The sequence below is a fragment of the Budorcas taxicolor genome, chromosome 2 (assembly GCF_023091745.1).
Source record: "Budorcas taxicolor isolate Tak-1 chromosome 2, Takin1.1, whole genome shotgun sequence".
NCBI lineage: Eukaryota > Metazoa > Chordata > Mammalia > Artiodactyla > Bovidae > Budorcas > Budorcas taxicolor.
Window position 1 is genome coordinate 69770513 of NC_068911.1, and position 23299 is coordinate 69793811.

At 39.6% G+C, this 23299-nt stretch overlaps 1 protein-coding gene and 1 pseudogene across 1 annotated transcript in view; both read left to right on the forward strand.

Annotated features, from left to right (window-relative positions):
- TLK1 (tousled like kinase 1) overlaps positions 1 to 2113 on the forward strand; it is a 174860-nt gene extending 172747 nt beyond the window's left edge. Inside the window, exon 21 of the mRNA XM_052659646.1 lies at positions 1141 to 2113. Coding sequence (XP_052515606.1) covers positions 1141 to 1317 — 177 coding nt within the window. The 3' untranslated portion in view covers positions 1318 to 2113. The remainder of the gene's footprint in view (positions 1 to 1140) is intronic.
- Positions 2114 to 3036: 923 nt separating this feature from the next.
- On the forward strand, positions 3037 to 22878 carry LOC128060554 (double-stranded RNA-binding protein Staufen homolog 1-like; annotated as a pseudogene).
- The last annotated feature ends 421 nt before the right edge of the window (positions 22879 to 23299 follow it).

A 23299-nucleotide genomic window follows, 5' to 3' on the forward strand; every position in this document is an offset into this window, starting at 1 on the left:
TGTTCTAAATCCTTTGTTGTCATTTCAGCAGTTAGACTTGCGGTCTTATATGGGCGCAGTTCATGGCATCCCCCAAACAGTTACAGAAGTAACAAGTCACTGATGACCACCACAAATAAATCATGATGCAAAGTCAAAGCCTGCTAGGATTACCAAATGTGGCAGAGTGAGCACATGCTGTGCGAAAAATGGTGCCAGTAGGTTTGTTTGATGCAGGGTTGCCACAAACCTTCAATTTGAAAAAAACAAAAAACACAGTATTTGCAAAGTGGAGTAGAACAAGGTATGCCTGTACTGGAAGTCCTAGCCAGAACAGTTAGGCAAGAAAAAGAAATAAGGGGCATATAAATCAGAAAGGAAGAAGTAAAACTGTCACTATTGGTAGACAAGGGTTTTTATATATAATATGATATTAAAGGTGTAGACCAAAGAAAGCAGCAGCAAGGACTCAGACATTGTACACCAGCATTCACAATAATTAAGAGCAGAAGCAACCCAAAAGTCAACCAACAGAGAAGTGGGCAAACAAAATCTAGCATATACATGCAGTGGAATATCACCCTTAAAAAGGAGCGAGATTCCGACACACACTGCAACACGGATGACTCAAACATCATGCTAAGTGAAAGACACAGAAGGACGACTGTTTCATGATTCCACGCACATAAGATGCTTAGAATAGCTAAATCATAAAAGAGCATACTGGTTACCAAGGGCTGGGGGAAGGAGGAATAGGGAGATACTGCTTAATAGGTACAGATTTCAGTTTTAGATGATGAAAAAGTTCTGAAGATGGATAGTGGTGATAGTGTACTGCAGTGTGAGTGTACTTAATGTCACTGAATTGTATACTCGGGTTAAAAATGCTCATTTTTATGTTATGTATATTTTAATCTCCATAAAAAATTTTTTAAACAAAAGAAATACAGCTTTCCAGCAATAAGTGGTATCAATAATATTTAGTACTGTGAACTATTAGAGGTTGAGAGTTGCATTTGCAATAATTTTATTGCTAGTTTTTACTGTGAACCCCCAGTGAAATGAAATCTATTTTCTGAAATGTGTCCATCTGTAGTTTATTAATCAGTTTATTAATACTTAGAAAAGGAAAATATTTTAATTGCTCTTTTTTTTTTTAAGGCCTTTATAAGACGCTGTTTGGCATACCGAAAAGAAGATAGGTTTGATGTGCACCAACTGGCAAATGACCCCTACCTTCTCCCACACATGAGAAGATCTAATTCTTCAGGCAACTTACACATGGCTGGGCTGACAGCATCCCCCACACCCCCTTCTTCGAGCATACTTACTTACTGACTTTCCTCCAAAATCGGCATGATGTCTTTGAATTGCTTCCAGATGCACACTTGAGTTTGAGAGCTTTTGAGTGTTTTTGTTGTTTTCTTTTTTACACAGGATATGGTTGAGAACTGTTTGTGAACTGAAGTTCTTCATAGAGTCATTTGTATGAGAGTGGATCATGGACCCTGAATAAATGTACACTTCTGACTGTAACCTTAAGCAGTGAAGGGTGACTGCCTGTTGCACAGAAACAGGAATACCATGTTCAAGAAAAGTGGTTTTTGTTGGGGAGGGGAACACTGTAAATAACGTTTATAATACTTCAGTACGTTTGGTTGTTACTCAAGAGTTCTAATACGAAGGGTAGTTTTTCATTATTTAAAAACACATGGAAAATGAGACATATTTCTAACACAAGAACTATACAGTGCCTGGATACATTATTCAGCATTCAGCAGTTTATCTGCTCTAACCAAAGTAAGAACGGAATGACAGTGACAGTTGTGTTGTACAGTAACAGGATGTGAGAGAATCTCTGGGCAAAGTTAGACTTTGTCATTTGCCTGGTCTGGCTTTTAGCAGGTTGTACCTTGAAATCACATGTCTGCTCTTTTCACTGGTTATGTTAAAGGGAGAGCTGTTCCTAGATACTTTAGACCTCTGACAAAGTGCGCTGCTTATTTTGAGATCAGTCAGTTGAAGTCACTAAATTATGGTATCTCCAGTGTTCTCAACATGTTAGAACTGTTAACAGGTATTTTTATTTTGTTACCAGGCCTTGTTCATTCAAAGTGACAATATATAACCAAATGCAGGCCAGTTCTATGCAGGATAATGATAAATTCCCTTCTAGCTCTATTGTAAATTGTTGTACAGATGTCATATTTCAACTAGCAAGTTTCAGCAGCTTATTCTTGTACAAATGTTTAAAAATATGGCTTTTCTAATTGGATATTGTATTTTTTTTAAGTCTTCTTGAAGGCGCTTTAATTGCTGCTAAATGGTGTTGCTTCTTTGCTTAAAAAAAATCAAATGACCTCCTTAAAAGGTGCAAGTTGACTGTACATCATAGAAAGATTATTAAAAGCAGGCATTTGTTAACAATTAAGGCATGTAAAAATGATCCATGTTGGACATAAAGAGTTCTTGAAATCAGTTTCTTGATTTCTAGGGCTGTGGGAGCACATATGTAATAGATTTATAGATTGTTCATGGTAATTCTACATTTCTAGCAGGTTCTAATCAGCAAGGTGGGATGACAGTCCCTTAAACAAGTTTCTTGCGGTTTGTACAGATTTGTTAAAATGTGAACATTTTCTAACTGCCTTGTATGGTAGAAACCGTTATTTTTCAGGATGCTGTATTTCACTCCTTTAAGAAATTTCTTTATCATCACATTCATAATGCTGATTCTTACATGTAAATTGTCCATGTTGCTGAAAAAGGAGGCTATGTTTAACACAGATTCTCCTTAATATTGTACAGTTAAATGGTAGCTCTAATTTCTGATATTGCAAGCCATTTTGTTCTTTCATTGTACATAGACACATTGTCTCTTTAAGATGCTGCTGAAATTGTAGAGAATGTAGCCAAAACAGTAATAAACAATGACAGTTAAAATTTAAAGACTATGAAATTACATTTGAAGGGAGCTTTCAAGACTTAGGACATCGACTGGGCTCCTTTACTTAAGAATCAGCTGAATAAATTCTTGAAGTATACTTCAAGATAAGTATGAAGGGTTTTCAAGCTGTTAAAGTATACCTAATAACCATTATCAAGGCTAATGCTAGGTAAGTAACACTTAGCCCTACTGGGAATGGCTTAAGGGCTGTACCTGTTCCTCTGTAGATCAAGATAGAAATCCTATAAAAAATACTGACATAGTAATGGAATGTTAGCATTAATTGAGTGCTTTAGGTGCTGTCTGCAAATTTTTCAGTTCTGTTGTTTGAGTTTTCATCCTTCTGAATCCTAAAATACTATGTTCATTATAGTAACTGTTATTTAAAGTCCCCAATTAAAATACCCAGTTTTGTTTAAAATTTTAGGGAGATATATATAAGTGGATGTGTACATCTAACAGGAGATTGAAGAAGAGGTACAGACTTAGATCACTGGCCTTTATCATATTATTTTCAAATAAATGGAAGTGACTGCTACTGTCAAAATGCAGAAAAGGAGGAGAATAAGCCATAAAATTGCTTCCCTGGGCTTAGGTAATCATCTGTTTAGAATCCAAGGTGTGTAAGTGATAAGCCAGCTTTGAGACCCTCTATTCCTCTTAAAGTTTTTCCAAAGAAATGACACAGCTTTGGGATAGTATGTCCCTACCCCAGCAAGTACAAGACAGCTAACTGAGCCAAAGTGAGGACTGTTACCTTTACCTGGGACACTTGTATTTATCACTAATTTCAGTCACGCTGGTAATCTATTACTCTAACTAGCTTTTGAGGCTTAAATTGTTTTTTGGTCTCCTAAATTCTATCCTCAAAATTAAAGCATTTCCTTTACCCTTAAGACAGTAGCCAAGGTCTCCTCGCTTTAAGAAGCACTGCAAGGTAAATGTATAGTTTTTGCATATAATTTAAAATATTTCTCTGATATGAATTAGCTTTAGTGCATGCATGCTGAGAGGAAGTAAGTGTAGAAACCACACTAATTTATTAAGTCTGGAGTTGGGTAGATACTTGGTTGTTTTTCAAAAATGAAGTTTTAAGTCTATTTTTTACTTACTGGCTGCCATCCCCTTCTCCTAAAAAAATAATTTTCAATTTAAATGGTACATAAAATGTGAACAAATACTTCTACAAATACCTCATTACATGAAACCAAAATGGTAGAATTTCAGTGAAACAAATTTAAAGAGTATATTGTGTGTTTTGCTGTTGTTACTTATTAAATACAATAATGCTGATTACCATCAGATGTTATTAGCTATGTTTTGCAGCAGTAGTGCAGACTGTCCAGTCCTTTAGATTGTGAGTTTAATTTACATTACTGTTTGATTTCTATGTGGAAAAGGCAGACTTACTCTTACACACGTTTTAACATCACACTGGCACGTCTTCAAATAATCCCACTTTAAATTTTGACATGTTATCTGATCATTTCCCTCCCCAATATATTAAACTTTAATGTTCTTAAGGCTTAATTTAAAAATTATTTGGCAGCTAGCTTTAAAATAAAATTATTAGAATTCTAGTTCTTGGGTTTCAGGAATTCTGTAAAAGTCTTAGAATTTCTACAACTTTCCATTGATTTGAATTATACATATCTCCATTTACCTTCCCCTGCTTTCATGTCCCTCTTCCTTTTTTGAAGATTGTTCTCGTTGAGAATTCTTGTATTTTTGAATGGGAAAGATTTGAATAAATGTGTATAGACTAACTACAAACAACTGCATAGAGCCAGAGGAGAATTCAGAGGAGTTATCTTTCATTAGGATCAAGATTTTCACCTGGAAATTCTCACTCATTTAACATACTAGAAATGTATATTACCTACATACATATGAGTTTTTAAAAGGCAATAGCAATAATACTAGTTAAGAACCCAGTTTAGAACCAGGTTCTTTGAGTTTAAATGTTGACTGCCATTTACTGCCACTGTGTTTCAAATTCCTTGTCTGAAAATGAGTATAACAGTACCCAACACACAAAGTGGTTGCAAAGAATAAATGAGTTCATGCACATAAAGCACTTAGAACCACACCCAACTCATTGTAATACCATGTGTATAAAGCTATCATTCTAAGACTCAAAGGTTATTCTGTTGTTTTTATCCTACATATGTAGTCCACTTTGCTTCCTGAGGAATACTATTTCCCCCTTAAGAAACAAGTTCTATAGTATTTTTTACTTGTTTTAAATGATTAGACTACCTGAAGAGGGAAGGTGGTGGAGTGTAGTAACACCAGCAACAAAAAGTAACTTTGTCTCGACTGTAGTTACCAAAAGGATCACACTCTAACCATTTAGGGTATTTCATCAGAGGAAATTCTACCATACATCCCAGGGGGTTTTCCTTGGTAGTACAAGTCATCTGAGGTAGAATAGGTACTGTTATACCAGTTTTACAGAGGAGAAACATTTGGAGAAAAGAAATGACTTGTTAAGACCACATTAACTAGTAAATGACATCAGAACTAAAGCACAGCTCCTGGAGTTTTAAAGCAAGGTTCTTACTGTGTTAACATCTTGGTTCTTTGTTAGAACACATCAATGTGTTAAATCATGATTGTTCAAAATAACAAAAATGAACAGATGGAAATATAACTGTCACCATGAAAGAGCAATATAAAGAATTCTTCAGTTGTTAGATCAGGAATGCTGCTTGACCTGTGCCCGGATGGCTGAGAGTCACTTGAGAGAGGGCTTTTTGTCCAGACTCGTCCTAGGCAAGGCAGAGAGTGGGTCACAAACCTTTTGCTATTCTCACACTTGTTTTTCATTGCATTTTAAATTTATTAATAACTGATCAGGTTAACTTACAGGGATCAGTTCACCTTTCTCATCCTCAGCTGACTTTCATGAAGGTAGAACGTCTATTCTGCTTCCTCTCCCTGCAGTGGTACCAGCTGGTCTCAGAAGAAATCTGGAAAAACTGATTATTAAGTAAAAAACTTGAGAAAGTCTTACAAATCTAATGAAATTACCCATGAATGCTGCTCCAGTGCCATGATCACAAGTGAGTAATCCTGACTTCAAGTGACTCTTAATTTCTTTAAAAGCCTGCTTGTAATGTAAATTTTTCTTTATGTGACCCATTTTCATCTGAAAACTTAGGCTGTTCCCATAGCCAGATACCTAAGCTAAAGAGTAGTGTGCATGACCAGCACTGTCCTGTTCTTAATATATGGTATATTTGGTTTAAATACTTTTTATATGAGAGATAATGATTTATTTCTAGGATATGACAAGATTCTAAAACTATCTGATCTAAAGAATGAGTATGGCTCATATATATCATTCATATTGATCCTATTTTATCTCTTTATACCCTTGATCTGCTTATGACCAAATTTATAACCTCCTTTTAAGGAGGTATTCAGAAGAGTGAAAAGCAGAGAAAGCACGGGTTTTGAAGTCTGACCTGACTTTATATTTGTCTTTGTTGCTTAATAATTGAGTGCCCTTAGAGAAGTCCTTGACAGCCTCTCTTGGCTTACCTTCCACATCTGCAAAGTGTGTATACGAAGAGTACCACCTTGCAGGAAGTTCCTCCAACTAAATGGCATGAGTTTTGACCAATCAGATCAAATGCTGGCCATAGTGCAGAACTGAGAGGATCAAGAGTAATTGTAGGACACCCTGAGGAAGGGATAAGAACACTTGGGACGAGGAGTTCAGTAAGCGGCAGCCATTTATCAATATGGAGCTGTTTCTGTATTTTAACCCATAAATCTGTGCATAACTGCTTAGTATGAGGCCTGAGTGTCAGCAGTGACAAGATGGGCTCCATAAATGATTCCCTTCATTTCAGCACATGCAGCTATTTTGGAAGTTTGCACATCCAATGACTTGCACATCCTAGGTGCATGACTGTTGTGGGTTGGAGGCCTAATTGATTTGTTTTCAGAACTCTTGTTTTCGTCACTTTAGAAAACACTATTTGGATCTCAAGACTGTTCTGTTCAAGCCACCCTGAATATTAAATAAAATCATTGGTGGTTGCTGGACTGATGTTAAAAAATTTTTTTACCGTTACTTTTTGACAATTTAAACTTCAGTAGGAATATTTTAGAATTTCATCCCTGTGGGCTTCTTTTCCCAAAGATACAGAATATTATTCATATGCTGCTGCTGCTAAGTCACTTCAGTTGTCTCCGACTCTGTGCGACCCCATAGATGGCAGCCCACCAGGCTCCCCCGTCCTTAGGATTCTCCAGGCAAAAACAGTGGAGTGGGTTGCCATTTCCTTCTCCAGTGCATAAAAGTGAAAGTGAAATCGCTCAGTTGTGTCCGACTCCTAGCAACCCCATGGACTGCAGCCTACCAGGCTCCTCCATCCATGGGATTTGCCAGGCAAGAGTACTATTCATATGCAGTTATTAGTTAAAAAAAAAAAAAAAAAACTTTATTCCTAATGGTAACCACAAAGCAAAAATCTACAATAGATATACAAAAGATAAAGGAATCTAAGCATAACACTATAAAAATGACGAAGAACTACCAAATAGAAAGAAAAAATAGCAGTAATTGCATACCTATCAATTACTTTTAATGAAAATGGACCAGGCTCACCAATCAAAAGATGCAGAGTGGCTAAATACATGCTGCTTACAAGAGACTTGAGATGTAAGGACACACATCTCAAGTAAAGGGATGAAAATAGATACTCATGCAAATGGGAACAGAAGCTGGAGTAGCTATGCTTGTATCAGACAAAATAGATTCTGAAGACAAAGGCTGTGGTAAGAGAGACAAGGGTGTTACTATGTAATAATAAAAGGATCAACCCAATAAGATACAATGTTTGTGAATATTTATATACCCAACATAGAAGCACCTAAGTATATAAAGCAAATATTAACAGACTTAAAGTGAGAAACAGTAATACAATAACAGTAGGGAATTTTAATATCCACCTTCATGAATAGGTAAATCATCTAGACAGAAAATAAGGAAACATCAGCCTTAAATAACATGTTAGACCAGATTAACTTAACAGACCTGAGAAACACTGGCCAGGGCAGCAGCCCCCCCTATGCAGTCAAAGTCACGAAAACTTCTGACTCCTCCAAAACTACTAATAGCCTTGTATTGACAAAAAAAACCTTGCTGATAAACAATCGATCAAGACATTTTGTATGTTATATACTGTATTCCTAAAATAAAGCTATAGGAATGTTAACAAAATGAGAAAATATATACGTTTACTACTGTATTTGTCAACACCATAAGTTTACAAGACAAATCATCTGTCAGTACCTAGATCAATATTATCTTTTGTGTTTTGTATAACTGTAGATATTACATGTATTATTAACAATAGATATCAACAATGAAGAAAACATTTACTTACAGGTCTAATAATTCATGTATCAGTAATGAAGCAGTAATATTGCTTTATGGAAGTCTGTAATCCACAGAAAGACTTAACCAGCCTATACACTATGAATGAATCATTGTGAAAATTCTGTGGCACAAACTAGTAGTCATATTCATAACATAGTATTGGAAACACTGTTACACATTAAAAATTTACCTACGATGATAGGCTGTTATGCAGTTTCTCCAGTTACAAGAGAGGTAGCCGCTGCTGCTGCTGCTAAGTCGCTTCAGTCGTGTCCGACTCTGTACAACCTCACAGATGGCAGCCCACCAGGCTCCTCTGTCCCTGGGATTCTCCAGGCAAGAACCCTGGAGTGGGTTGGCATTTGCCCCTCCAATGCAAGCATGCATGCTAAGGCACTTCAGCTTTGTCCAACTCTGGGGGAATCCCACCAGGCTCCTCTGCCCACGGGAGTCTCTAGGGAAGAATACTGGAATGGGTTGCTGTTTCCCCCTCTGCAAGAGGGGTAGACTGTATAGCAACATAATTCTTTGAATGCAAAGTTACAAAGCAGTGAGAAAACCAGCACATTGGTTTCACATTAAATATCACTCACCTTATCTCTATGTAAAGACAGGCTGCCCACTTCAGTACATCTTGTGCACAATGCTCTACAGATAAAATTTCTTGTATCTGTCGGAAAAAAAAAAAAATCTATGTATAAGTGCCCCCACACAAGTCAAACCCATGTTGTTCAAGGGTCAACTGTATACAGAACATTCCATCCAAAAGCAACAAAATACACATTCTTCAAGGTGTACATCCAACATTCTCCAGGATAGATCATATTAGGCCACAAAACAAGAACTGGCCATGGAACAACAGACTGGTTCCAAATAGGAAAAGCAGTACATCAAGGCTGTATATTGTCACTCTACTTATTTAACTTATATGCAGAGTACATCATGAGAAACGCTGGGCTGGAAGAAGCACAAGCTGGAATCAAGATTGCCGGGAGAAATATCAATAACCTCAGATAAGCAGATGACACCACCCTTATGGCAGAAAGTGAAGAGGAACTCAAAAGCCTCTTGATGAAAGTGAAAGAAGAGAGTGAAAAAGTTGGCTTAAAGCTCAACATTCAGAAAACAAAGATCATGGCATCTGGTCCCATCACTTCTTGGGAAATAGATGGGGAAACAGTGGAAACAGTGTCAGACTTTATTTTGGGGGGCTCTAAAATCACTGCAGATGGTGACTGCAGCCATGAAATTAAAAGACACTTACTTCTTGGAAGAAACGTTATGACCAACCTAGATAGCATATTCAAAAGCAGAGACATTACTTTGCCAACAAAGGCCCGTCTAGTCAAGGCTATGGTTTTTCCAGTGGTCATGTATGGATGTGAGAGTTGGACTGTGAAGAAAGCTGAGCACAGAAGAATTGATGCTTTTGAACTGTGGTGTTAAGAAGACTCTTGAGAGTCCCTTGGACTACAAAGAGATCCAACCACTCCATTCTAAAGGAGATCAGCCCTGGGATTTCTTTGGAAGGAATGATGCTAAAGCTGAAACTCCAATACTTTGGCCACCTCATGTGAAGAGTTGACTCGCTGGAAAAGACCCTGGTGCTGGGAGGGATTGGGGGCAGGAGGAAAAGGGGACGACAGAGGTTGAGATGGCTGGATGGCATCACCGACTCGATGGACTGAGTTTGAGTGAACTCCAGGAGTTGGTGATGGACAGGGAGGCCTGGCGTGCTGCGATTCATGGGGTCGCAAAGAGTTGGACATGACTGAGTGACTGAACTGAATAAATATAAGACTGAAATTGTAACAAGCATCTTTTCCAACCACAATGGCTTTAAACTAGAAATCAATTATAAGAAGAAAACTGAAAAATCCACAAATATGTGAAGATTAAATAAGATACTACTGAAAAAAATGTGTCAAAATAAGTTTTAAAAATACCTTGAGCAAATAAAAATGCAACACAGCAAAACTTAGAGATGCATCAAAAGCTGTTCTAAGAGGGGCTCATGGTGATAAATGCCTACACCTCAATAAACAAGAAAAATTTCAAATCTTATAACTTCACACTGCAAGGACCTCAGAATTTCAAATCACAACTTTACACCTTCAAGAAAAAGAACAAAACAAACCAAAGTTAGCATAAGATAGGAAATTATGAAATCATCAGAAATAAAACAGACTTGAAAAAACATGAAACTTAAGAGCTGGTTCTTTAAAACGATAAAATTGACAAACTTTTGGCTAGACTAACCAACAAAAAAGAGGACTCAAAATCAGAAGTGAAAAAACAGGTGTTAAAACTGATCCCACAGAAACACAAAGGATCATAAGAGACTGCTATGAACAATTATACACCAAAAAATTTGACAACCTAGAGAAAAGGATAAATTCCTAGTAACATAAAACTGGCCAAGATTGAATCAAATGAATAGAAAATCTGAACACACCAATTACTAGTAAGAAGACTGAATCAGTATCAAAAACCTAACGAAGGGAACAGATGACTTCACTGGTGAATTCTACTGAATATTTAAATGATACCAATCTTTCTCACTCTTTTCAAAAAAACAGGAGAGAATATTTTCAAATTCATTTTACAAGGCTAACCTTACCTGGACGACAAAACCAGATGATGACACAAAAAATAATTACAAGCAAACATCCCTAATGTACATAAAATAGGAAAATCCTCGACAAAATATTAGCCAACCTAATTCAACAACTCATTACATGATCATACACCTTGACTAACTGGGATTTACTTCAGGAATGCAAGGAATAAATCATCTGCATGCAATATACTACACAGTGTTAACCAAATGAATAAAAATCTTATGATCGAAGGTACTTCTAGATGGGCTTAGGAGATTAGCATTGTTGATTTCCAGAATGTTTGTGCAGTGATTCAGGAGCTGGAGACAAGACGGTGGAGTAGAAGGATTTGAGCTCACCTCCTTTTACAAAACACCAGAATCAACTAACTGCTGAACAATCAACAAAAATAGACTTGAATCTATCACAAAAAAAAAAGTTATTCTACAACACAAAGACAAGCCACAACAAGATGGAAGGAGGGGCACTGTTCTGATATAACCAAGTAATGTATCTGCCAGGTGGGCAACCCACAAACTGGAAAATGATTATATTGCAGAGGATCTCCCACAAGAATGAGAGTTCTGACTCCCACATCAGGCTCCCCAGCCTGGCGGTCTGACATCAGGAGGAGGAGAAGCCCCCAAAGCATTTCGGCTTTGAAGCAGTAGGCTTGAGTACAGGAGCTCCACAAGACTAGAGGCAACAGAGACTCCACTCTTGGAGGTGCACACGAGCTTCATGAGCACTAGGCCTCAGGGCAAAGGAGTCATTTGATAGGAGATGGAGCCACTTACCTGCGGGTCTTCAAGGGTCTTCTGGGCAGGTGAGGGTTAGCTGTGGATCACTGTGAAGGCAAAGACTGGTGGTTGCCTCAGGGAATACCCATCATCATAAGCTCTCAGAACCAAGACCTAGCCCCACCCAACAGCCTGCAGGCACCAGTGCTGGGACACACCTGAGGACAAACAACCAACAGAACAGGAACGCAGGCTGAAATACAGAACACAGGCTATTTCAGCTGAGCACAGGCTGAAACACAATAGAAACAACAGAATAGAAACACCCACCAGCAGACAGGCTGCCTGATGTTCAGTCCAGTTCAGTTGCTCAGTCGTGTCTGATTCTTTGCGACCCCGTGAACTGCAGTACACCAGGCCTCCCTGTCCATCACCAATTCCTGGAGTTCACTCAGACTCACGTCCATCGAGTCAGCGATGCCATCCAGCCATCTCATCCTCTGCCGTCCCTTTCTCCTCCTGCCCCCAATCCCTCCCAGTATCCGGGTTTTTTCCAATGAGTCAACTCTTCACATCAGGTAGCCAAAGTACTGGAGTTTCAGCCTCAGCATCAGTCCTTCCAATGAACACCCAGGACTGGTCTCATTTAGGATGGACTGGTTGGATCTCCTTGCAGTCCAAGGGACTCTCAAGAGTCTTAACACCACAGTTCAAAAGCATCAATTCTGTGCTCAGCTTTCTTCACAGTTCAACTCTCACATCCATACATGACTACTGGAAAAACCATAGCCTTGACTAGACGGACCTTTGTTGGCAAAGTAATGTCTGTTTGAATATGCTGTCTAGGTTGGTCATAATTTTCCTTCCAAGGAGTGAGTGTCTTTTAATTTCATGGCTGCAGTCACTATCTGCAGTGATTTTGGAGCCCAGAAAATAAAGTCTGACACTGTTTCCCCATCTATTTCCCATGAAGTGATGGGACCGGATGCCATGATCTTTGTTTTCTGAATGTTGACCTTTAAGCCAACTTTTTCACTCTTCACTTTCATCAAGAGGTCTTTTAGTTCCTCTTCACTTTCTGCCATAAGGGTGGTGTCATCTGCATATCTGAGGTTATTGATATTTCTCCCGGCAATCTTGATTCCAGCTTGTGCTTCTTCCAGCCCAGCATTTCTCATGATGTACTCTGCATATAAGTTAAATAAGCAGAGTGACAATATACAGCCTTGACATACTCCTTTTCCTGTTTGGAACCAGTCTGTTGTTCTGTGTCCAGTTCTGTTGCTTCCTGACCTGCATACAGATTTCTCAAGAGGTAGGTCAAGTGGTCTGGTATTCCCATCTCTTTCAGAATTTTCCAGTTTATTGTGATCCACACAGTCAAAGGATTTGGCATAGTCAATAAAGCAGAAATAGATGTTTTTCTGGAACTCTTGCTTTCCTGATGATCCAACGGATATTGGCAATTTAATCTCTGGTTCCTCTGCCTTTTCTAAATCCAGCTTCAACATCTGGAAGTTCACGGTTCACGTTTGCTGAAGCCTGGCTTGGAGAATTTTGAGCATTTACTAGTGTGTGAGATGAGTGCAATTGTGTGGTAGTTTGAGCATTCTTTGGGATTGGAATGCAAACTGACCTTTTCCAGTCCTTTGGCCACTGCTGAGTTTTCCAAATTTGCTAGCACATTGAGTGCAGCACTTTCACAGCATCATCCTTCAGGATTTGAAATAGCTCAACTGGAATTCCATCACATCCACTAGCTTTGTTCGTAGTGATGCTTTCTAAGGCCCACTTGACTTCACATTCCAGGATGTCTGGCTCTAGGTGAGTGATCACACCATCGTGATCACTTTTTTTGTACAGTTCTGTGTATTCTTGCCACCTCTTCTTAATATCTTCTGCTTCTGTTAGGTCCATACCATTTCTGTCCTTTGTTGTGCCCATCTTTGCATGAAATGTTCCCTTGGTATCTTTAACTTTCTTAAAGAGATCACTAGTCTTTCCCATTCTGTTGTTTTCCTCGATTTCTTTGCATTGATCACTGAGGAAGGCTTTCTTATCTCTCCTTGCTGTTATGTGGAACTCAGCATTCAAATGGGTGTATCTTTCCTTTTCTCCCTTGCCTTTATTTTTTTTTGACTTTGTAAATTTTTTAACTTTAATTTTTAATTTTTTTTAAATTTTACTTTACAATACTGTATTGGCTCTACCACACATTGACATAAATCCACCATGGGTGCACATGTGCACCAGCCCCAAGCACCCTGTATCCTGCATCGAACCCAGACTGGCAATTTGTTTCTTACATGATCGTATACATGTTTCAATGCCATTCTCCCACATCATCCCACCCTCTCCCTCTTCCACAGAGTCCAAAAGTCTATTCTCTACATCTGTGTCTCTTCTACTGTCTTGCATACAGGGTTATCATTACCATCTTTCTAAATTCCATATATATGTGTTAGTATACTGTATTGGTGTTTTTCTTTCTGGCTTAGTTCACTCTGTATAATCGGCTCCAGTTTCATCCACCTCATTAGAACTGATTCAAATTATTCTTTTTAATGGCTGAGTAATACTCCATTGTGTATATGTACCACAGCTTTCTTATCCTTTCGTCTGCTGACGGACATCTAGGTTGCTTCCATGTCCTGGCTATTATAAACAGTGCTGCGATGAGCATTGGGCTATATACGTGTCTCTTTCAATTCTGGTTTCCCCGGTGTGTATGCCCAGCAGTGGGATTGCTGGGTCATAAGGCAGTTCAATTTCCAGTTTTTTAAGGAATCTCCACGCTGTTCTCCAAAGTGGCTGTACTAGTTTGCATTCCCAACAGTGTAAGAGGGTTCCCTTTTCTCCACACTCTCTCTAGCATTTATTGCTTGTAGACTTTTGGATTGCAGCCATTCTGACTGGTGTGAAATGGTACCTCATTGTGGTCTTGATTTGCATTTCTCTGATAATTAGTGATGTTGAGCATCTTTTCATGTGTTTGTTAGCCATCTGTATGTCTTTGGAGAAATGTCTATTTAGTTCTTTGGCCCATTTTTGGATTGGGTCATTTATTTTTCTGGAATTGAGCTGCAGGAGTTGCTTGTATATTTTTGAGATTAGTTGTTTGTCAGTTGCTTCATTTGCTATTATTTTCTCCCATTCAGAAGGCTGTCTTTTCACCTTGCTTATAGTTTCCTTTGGTTGCAGAAGCTTTTAATTTTAATTAGATCCCATTTGTTTATTTTTGCTTTTATTTCCAGTATCCTGGGAGGTGGATCATAGAGGATCCTGCTGTGATTTATATCGGAGAGTGTTTTGCCTATGTTCTCCTCTAGGAGTTTTATAGTTTCTGGTCTTACGTTTAGATCTTTAATCCATTTTGAGTTTATTTTTGTGTATGGTGTTAGAAAGTGTTCTAGTTTCATTCTTTTACAAGTGGTTGACCAGTTTTCCCAGCACAACTTGTTAAAGAGATTCTTTAATTCATTGTATATTCTTGCCTCCTTTGTTGAACATAAGGACATTTCACCCCAAAACAATGAATTTCACCTTTTTCTCAAGTGCTCACGGAACCTTCTCGAGGATAGATCACATCCTGAGCCATAAATCTAGCCTTGATAAATTCAAAAAACTTGAAATCATTCCAAGCATCTTTTCTGACCATAATGCATTAAGATTAGATCTCAATTACAGGAGAAAAACTATTAAAAATTCCAACATATGGAGGCTGAACAACACGCTGCTGAATAACCAACAAATCACAGAAGAAATCAAAGAAGAAATCAAAATATGCACAGAAACAAATGAAAATGAAAACACAATAACCCAAAACCTGTGGGACACTATAAAAGCAGTGCTAAGGGGAAAGTTCATAGCAATACAGGCATACCTCAAGAAACAAGAAAAAAGTCAAATAAATAACCTAACTCTACACCTAAAGCAACTAAAAAGGAAGAAATGGAGAACCCCAGGGTTAGTAGAAGGGAAGAAATCTTAAAAATTAGGGCAGAAATAAATGCAAAAGAAACAAAAGAGACCATAGCAAAAATGAACAAAGCCCAAAGCTGGTTCTTTGAAAGGATAAATAAAATCAACAAACCATTAGCCAGACTCATCAAGAAACAAAGGGAGAAAAATCAAATCAAAAATTAGAAATGAAAATGGAGAGATCACAACAGACAACACAGAAATACAAAGGATAAGAGACTACTATCAGCAATTATATGCCAATAAAATGGACAACGTGGAAAAAATGGACAAATTCTTAGAAAAGTACAACTTTCCAAAACTGAACCAGGAAGAAATAGAAAATTTTAACAGACCCATCACAAGCATGGAAATTGAAACTGTAATCAAAAATCTTCCAGCAAACAAAAGCCCATTTTTGCATCTATGTTCATCAGTGATATTGGCCTGTAGTTTTCTTTTTTTGTGGCATTTTTGTCAGGTTTTGGGATTAGGGTGATGTTGGCCTCATAGAATGAGTTTGGAAGTTTACCTTCCTCTGCAATTTTCTGGAAGAGTTTGAGTAGGATAGGTGTTAGCTCTTCTCTAAATTTTTGGTAGAATTCAGCTGTGAAGCCATCTGGACCTGGGCTTTTGAAAAGGATATCTTTTTTCGGTGTTATTTCTAAAAGGTCTTGTAAGTCTTCATAGAACTGTTCAACTTCAGCTTCGTTAGTGTTACTGGTTGGGGCATAGGCTTGGATCACTGTGATACTGAAGGTTTGCCTTGGAAAAGAACAGAGATCATTCTGTCATTTGTGAGATTGCATCCAAGTTCTGCATTTCAGACTCATTTTTTGACCATGATGGCTACTCCATTTCTTCTAAGGGATTCCTGCCCACAGTAGTAGATATAATGGTCATCTGAGTTAAATTCACACATTCCAGGCTATTTTAGTTCGCTGATTCCTATAATGTCGATGTTCACTCTTGTTATCTCCTGTTTGACCACTTGCAATTTGCCCTGATTCATGGACCTAACATTCCAGGTTCCTATGTAATATTGCTCTTTACAACATTGGACCTTGCTTCTATCACCAGTCACATCCACAACTGGGTATTGTTTTTGCTTTGGCTCCATCCCTTCATTCTTTCTGGAGTTATTTCTCCACTGATCTCATGTAGCATATTGGGCACCTACCGACCAGGGGAGTTCCTCTTTCAGTATCCTATCATTTTGCCTATTCATACTGTTCATGGGGCTCTCAAGGCAAGAATACTGAAGTGGTTTGCCATTCCCTTCTCCAGTGGACCACATTATGTCAGACCTCTCCACCATGACCTGTCCGTCTTGGGTGGCCCCACACAGCATGGCTTAGTTTCATTGAGTTAGACAAGGCTGTGGTCCGTTTGATCAGATTGGCTAGTTTTCTGTGATTATGGTTTCAGTGTGTCTGCCCTCTGATGCCCTCTTGCAACACCTACCATCTCACTTTGGTTTCTCTTACCTAGGATGTGATGTATCTCTTCACAGCCTGAAGTTGCCCTGAACCAAAAACCACCTATAAAGACACCCTTTGACATGGCCCTGCCTACCAGAGGGTTAAGATTCAGCTTCACCCACCAGTGGGCAGGCACCAGTCCCTCCCACATGGAAGTCTGCACAAGACCAATCTCACACTATGGAAGAGACACCAGAACCAAGAAGAATTACAATCCTGCAGCCTGAGGAATGAAGATGACAAATACAGATAATCAGACAAAATGAGACAGCAGAGAAATATGTGTCAGATGAAGAAACAAGATAAAATCCCAGAACAGCAACTAAATGAAGTGGAGACAGGCAATCTATCTGAAAAAGAATTCAGAGTAATGACAGTAAAGGTAATCTAAGATTTTGGAAAAAGAATGGTGGCATAGACTGAGGGGATACAAGAAATGTTTAATGAAGAGCTAGAACCTTAAAAAACAGAGCTAAACCATACAAGAACTGACCTGAAAAATACACTTGAATGAATTGATAGCACAATAATTGAGACAGATGAATGAATAAGTGAGCTGAAAGATAAACTGATGGAAATCACTGCTGGGGAACAGAATAAAGAAGAAAGAATGAAAAGAAGTGAGGACAGCCTAAGAGACCTCTGGAACATTAAATGCACCAACATCCACATTATAGGGGTCCCAGAAGGAGGAGAGAGAGAGAAAGGGCCTGAGAAATTATTTGAAGAGGTAACAGCCAAAAACATCCCTAACATGAGAAAGGGGACACTCAAGTCCAGAAAGTGCAGAGTCCCATGCAGGATAAGCCCAAGGAAGAACACACTAAGACAATCAAATTAACAAAAACTAAAGACAAAGATAAAATATTGAAGGCAACAAAGGAAAAGAAACAAACAACATACAAAGGAATTCCCGTAAGTTTATCAGCTCATTTTTTTCAGCAGAAATGCTGCAGGCCAGAAGACAGTGGCATAATAAAGGTAAAGTGATGAAAGAAAGAAACCAGCCAAGAACACGCTACCCAGCAAGGCTTCATTCAGATGCAACACAGAGATGAAAAGTCATACCCAAAAGTAAACGTTAAACAGAATGTAGCACCACCAAACCAGCTTTACAGCAAATGCTAAAGGAACTTCTCTGATGGAAAAGGACACAACTAGAGACAAAGAAAATTACTAATGGGAAAGCTCACCAGTAAAGATAACACACACAGTAAAGCTAGGAAGTCATCCACATACACAAATACTATATCAAAACCAGCAACTGTGAGGGGAGGAGAATACAAATGCTGGATATTGGATATGCATTTGAAATAAGAGACCAGCAACTTAAAACAAACTTGTATATACATAGACTGCTATATTAAAACATCATGTAAACCAAATATCTGTAATAGATACATATACACAAAAGAAAAAGCAATCCAAACACAACACTAAACATAGTCATGATATCACAAGAGAAGAAAACAAAAGAGGAAGGGAAGGGAAAAGACCTACAAAAACAAATCCTAACAATTAAGAAAACAGTAAGGACACACCACACTTATGGCAGAAAGTGAAGAAGAACTAAAAAGCCTCTTGATGAAAGTGAAAGAGGAGAGTGAAAAAGTTGGCTTAAAGCTCAACATTCAGAAAACTAAGATCATGGCATCTGGTCCAATCACTTCATGGGAAATAGATGGGGAAACAGTGGAAACAGTGTCAGACTTTGTTTTTTTGGGCTCCAAAATCACTGCAGATGGTGACTGCAGCCATGAAATTAAAAGACGCTTACTCCTTGGAAGAAAAGTTATGACCAACCTAGATAGCATATTCAAAAGCAGAGACATTACTTTGCCAACAAAGGCCCGTCTAGTCAAGACTATGGTTTTTCCAGTGGTCATGTATGGATGTGAGAGTTGGACTGTGAAGAAAGCTGAGTGCCAAAGAACTGATGCTTTTGAACTGTGGTGTTGGAGAAGACTCTTGAGAGTCCCTTGGACTGCAAGGAGATCCAACCAGTCCATTCTGAAGGAGATCAGCCCTGTGTGTTCTTTGGAGGGAATGATGCTAAAGCTGAAACTCCAGTACTTTGGGCACCTCATGCAAAGAGTTGACTCATTGGAAAAGACTGATGGTGGGAGGGATTGGGGGCAGGAGGTAAAGGGGATGACAGAGGATGAGATTGCTGGATGGCATCACCGACTCAATGGACGTGAGTTTGAGTGAACTCCGGAGTTGGTGATGGACAGGGAGGCCTGGCGTGCTGCGATTCATGGGGTTGCAAAGAGTCGGACACAACTGAGTGACTGAACTGAACTGAAGGACATACATGTTGATAATTACCTTAAATGTAAATGGAGTAAATCTTCCAATCAAAAGACCCAGACTGACTGAATGGATACAAAAACAAGACCCGTATGTATGTTGTCTATAAGAGATTCACTTCAGATCTAGAGACACATATATACTGAAAGTGAAGGGATGGAAAAAGATAATCCATGCAAATGGAAAGCAAAGGAAAGCTGGAGTAAGAATATTCATATCAGACAAAATAGAGTTTAAAATAAGACTGTTAAAAGAGATAAAGGACAATACATAATGATCAAGGGATCAATCTAAGAAGATATAACAATTCTTATTGAATTTGCACCCAACATAGGAGCATTTCAATATATAAGGCAAATGTTGACAGCTATAGAAGGAGAAATCAACAGTAACGTAATAATAATGGCAGACTATAACACCCCATTAACATCAATGGACAGATCAGCCAGATGGAAACCAGTAAGGAAGTACAGGCCTTAAATGACACAAAAAACATCATGGACTTAATTGATATTTACCAAACATTCCATCTGAAAGTGGCAGAATATACAGTCTTCTCAGGTGCACATGGAACATTCTCCAGGGCAGATCACAGGCTGGGCCACAAAGTAAACCAGGGTAAATTTAAGAAAACTGACACCATAATAAGCAACTTCTCCAACCACAATGCTATAGATTAGACATCAACTACAAGGAAAAAAAAAAAAGAAAGAAAAACATGTGAAGGCCAAACAATGTAGTATTGAACAATCAATAGACCACTGAAGAAATCAAAGAGGGAATTAAAAAATGCCTTGAGACAAATGAAAATATAACAATCTAAAATCTATGGCATACAGCAAAAGCAGTTCTAAGATGGAAGTTTATAGAGTGCCATAAACTTCTATTGCTATAAGCTCATGCTCAGGTTGAATTTTGCAGAAATGGGGTAATTCATTCACAAGACATTGAGGCTTTCTCTTTGGGGTGTGCCATGTTAGAAGGACATGGCTGCTGCCCGAACTCATCTCCCAGCCAGTGGTCATGGGTGACTGAAACAATGAGGGGGGGGCAGGACAGAGGAGGAAGGGGAGGCAGGAGGGGGGAGGCAGAGTGGCCTCGGAGGAGGCAGCATGGCCAGGCCGCTGCCCGCAACCTTACTGCACGACACAAGAAAAACCTCAACCAACCAACCTCAGCTTACACCTAAAGCAACCTAGAGAGAGAACAACAAACAAACCCTGAAGTTAGTGGGGACATCTAACATTGTGATGATCAGAGCAGAAATGAATCAAACTGAGATGAAGAAAACAACAGAAAAGATCAATGAAACTAAATGCTGGCTCCTAGAAAAAATAAAATCGATAAACCTTTAGCCAGAGTCAAGAAAAAAAAAAAGGGAGAGGGCTCAAATCAGTAGTATTAGGAATGAAAAAGGGGAAGTTACAACTGACACAACAGAAATACAAAGGATCATAAGAGACTAATACAAGCAACTATATGCCAATAAAATGGACAACCTAGAAGGAATGGACAAATTCTTGGAATGATACAATCTTCTAAGACTGACCAGGAAGAAACAGAAAATATGAATAGACCAATCATAAATACAGAAATTGAAACTGATTTTAAGACTTTCATAGCTTCGGTGTTGTGCCGGCAGTGGCCACATCTAGCTTGACTGCACTTTCCTCTGATCCCACCGGTGGCACTGGTCTCCTCTGAGGACACTCTGCTTCCCATCCACCGTCCCTTCCTTCTCCCTCTTTCCCCTCCTCACCATCACTCTGCCACCCGGGACCAACAGCCAGGGGACAAGCTCGGGACAACAGACAGTTCCACTGGCAAGAGACAGTGCCAGTGACCTGTCACACCCCAAAGAGAAAGCACCAATGTGTCTTGTGAATGAGTTAGGCGGTTTCAACAAGATTCAGCCTGAGTATAAGATTTAAGAGAAAGATCCAGTTCCCTGCAAGAAAGCATAACCTGTACTGTTGAGCTAAATGTGCTGTGCATGAAACTTGGGGGAAAAGCCAATGGATAAGCCTGTCAACCCTTACTCTTGGATGCAGTCCACCTATAGTTATAACAAGAGAGGAAGCGCTTATCCCCTCAGGTACTTTTACCCATTTCCAGTACTCTATCAAACTTGAACTTTCTGTGGGAGGACAACAATTTAATGGGAAAGATGAGACAGGCTACAAAACATGATACTGTTGCAAAAGTTTTCAGGATCCTGCAGAATGAACCCCACCCCCACACCCCAAGAGGCTGGAGGTGAATGGAAGAGAATCAGAGGAAGAAAATCTCAATAAACCTGAAATAAATGTTTGAGATTGCACTTAAACAGAACTTGCCTGTGAATTTTGAATCTTTCCCTCTAAAGCAGGTTGCCTGGGAGAGTGGCCCACCCCACATGAGTAGCTCTGTGACCAGGGTGTCAGGTGGGATGTTGGTGGGGGAAAGCGAAGGGAAGAGTAAGAGGATTTCAAAGAAAAACACTACTAGAGCTGTTCTTGAGGAGCTGAAGAAATTACAGCCACTGCTTACAGTTGAGCAAGTGAAGCCGGGAACCAAAAAGAAAACAAAAGCCATAGTCAGGCTACAAAGCATCCAGAGTACGGCCAGGGGATGAACCTGATTAGCAGACTGGCCCAGACCCAGCAGGCAAAAAACGAGGAGGAGCCAGAGTACCTGCTCCTCATTGAGGAGGCCTCCCACGCCACAGGAGTCTGATGCAGGTGAAGGTGGGAAAACGCGCCACAGAAGGATTAGGAACCAATAAGAAGGTGGCCAAACGCAATGCAGACAAGAACATGCCGGAGATCCCAGGTTTCAAAGTCCCGCAGGCTCAGCCCACCAAACCAGCCCTCAAATCAGAGGAGGACACCCCCAAAGAAACCAGGGGATGGAAGAACGGTGACCGTTTTTGAACCTGCCTCAGGGGATGAAAATGGACTAGAATAAAGGAGTTTAGGATGCCTTATCTCAGTCATCAGCAGCTGCCTGCTGGAATTCTTCCCATGGTGCCCCAGGTTGCCCAGGCTGTAGGAGTCAGTCAAGGACATCACACCAGAGGTTTCACCAGGGTAGCTCCGAGTCCTGCCCAGGCCCACGGGAGCTCTCACGATAGTCTGTGAATTGTTGTATGGGAGCACCTAGCTGACAGCCGAGACCGTTTTAAAGAATAACATCTCTTCAGGCCATGGACCTCTCATGATACCCTCTGAGCAGCTGGACTGACCATCAAGAGCTCAGGGATTCCAGGTCGAATATAAAGACTTCCCCCAAAATAAGAATGAATTTGTATCTCTTATCAATTGTTCCTCTCAGCCACCTCTGATCAGCCACGGTATTGGAAAGAACGTGGAGTTCTGCCACTTTATGGCTGCACTGAACATCTTAAAGTTGCTGTCAGGTGGACCAACAAAATACGGAGGTGCCAAGAACAGGATATGGGCCAGTGTCTGTGTGTGGGAGGTGCTGAACCTTATTTGGCCATGGACCATTGAAAATTCTCGAAATATATTCTGAAAATATTGAAATTGCCATGAAAATTTGCTTTCTAGAGAAAGCAACGGTGAAGAAGGCGGGACCCGGAGGAGTCGGCATAGCCGCTCACATGCGCTGTGGTTTCCGTCCATGCTGCAGCAGCTGCCGGGGGCCAGGTGGGTTTGCCAAGCACCCCTGGATCCATTGGGAAACCAGCAGGTCCATGCCCCCGGTCACCCTAGTGCTTGGTTTTGGTGGGGTTTTTCTTTGTTTGTTTTGGGTGGTTTTACTATTTTTTTCCTTGCCGTGTGAAAGAAGAAACAGAAAGCAGGCCCCCTTCTCAAACTGGCTCACACAAACGCCTCAGGACCAATCCTGGACACTCAGGTTGGAGAAAGGCCTTAGTGTGGCCCCAG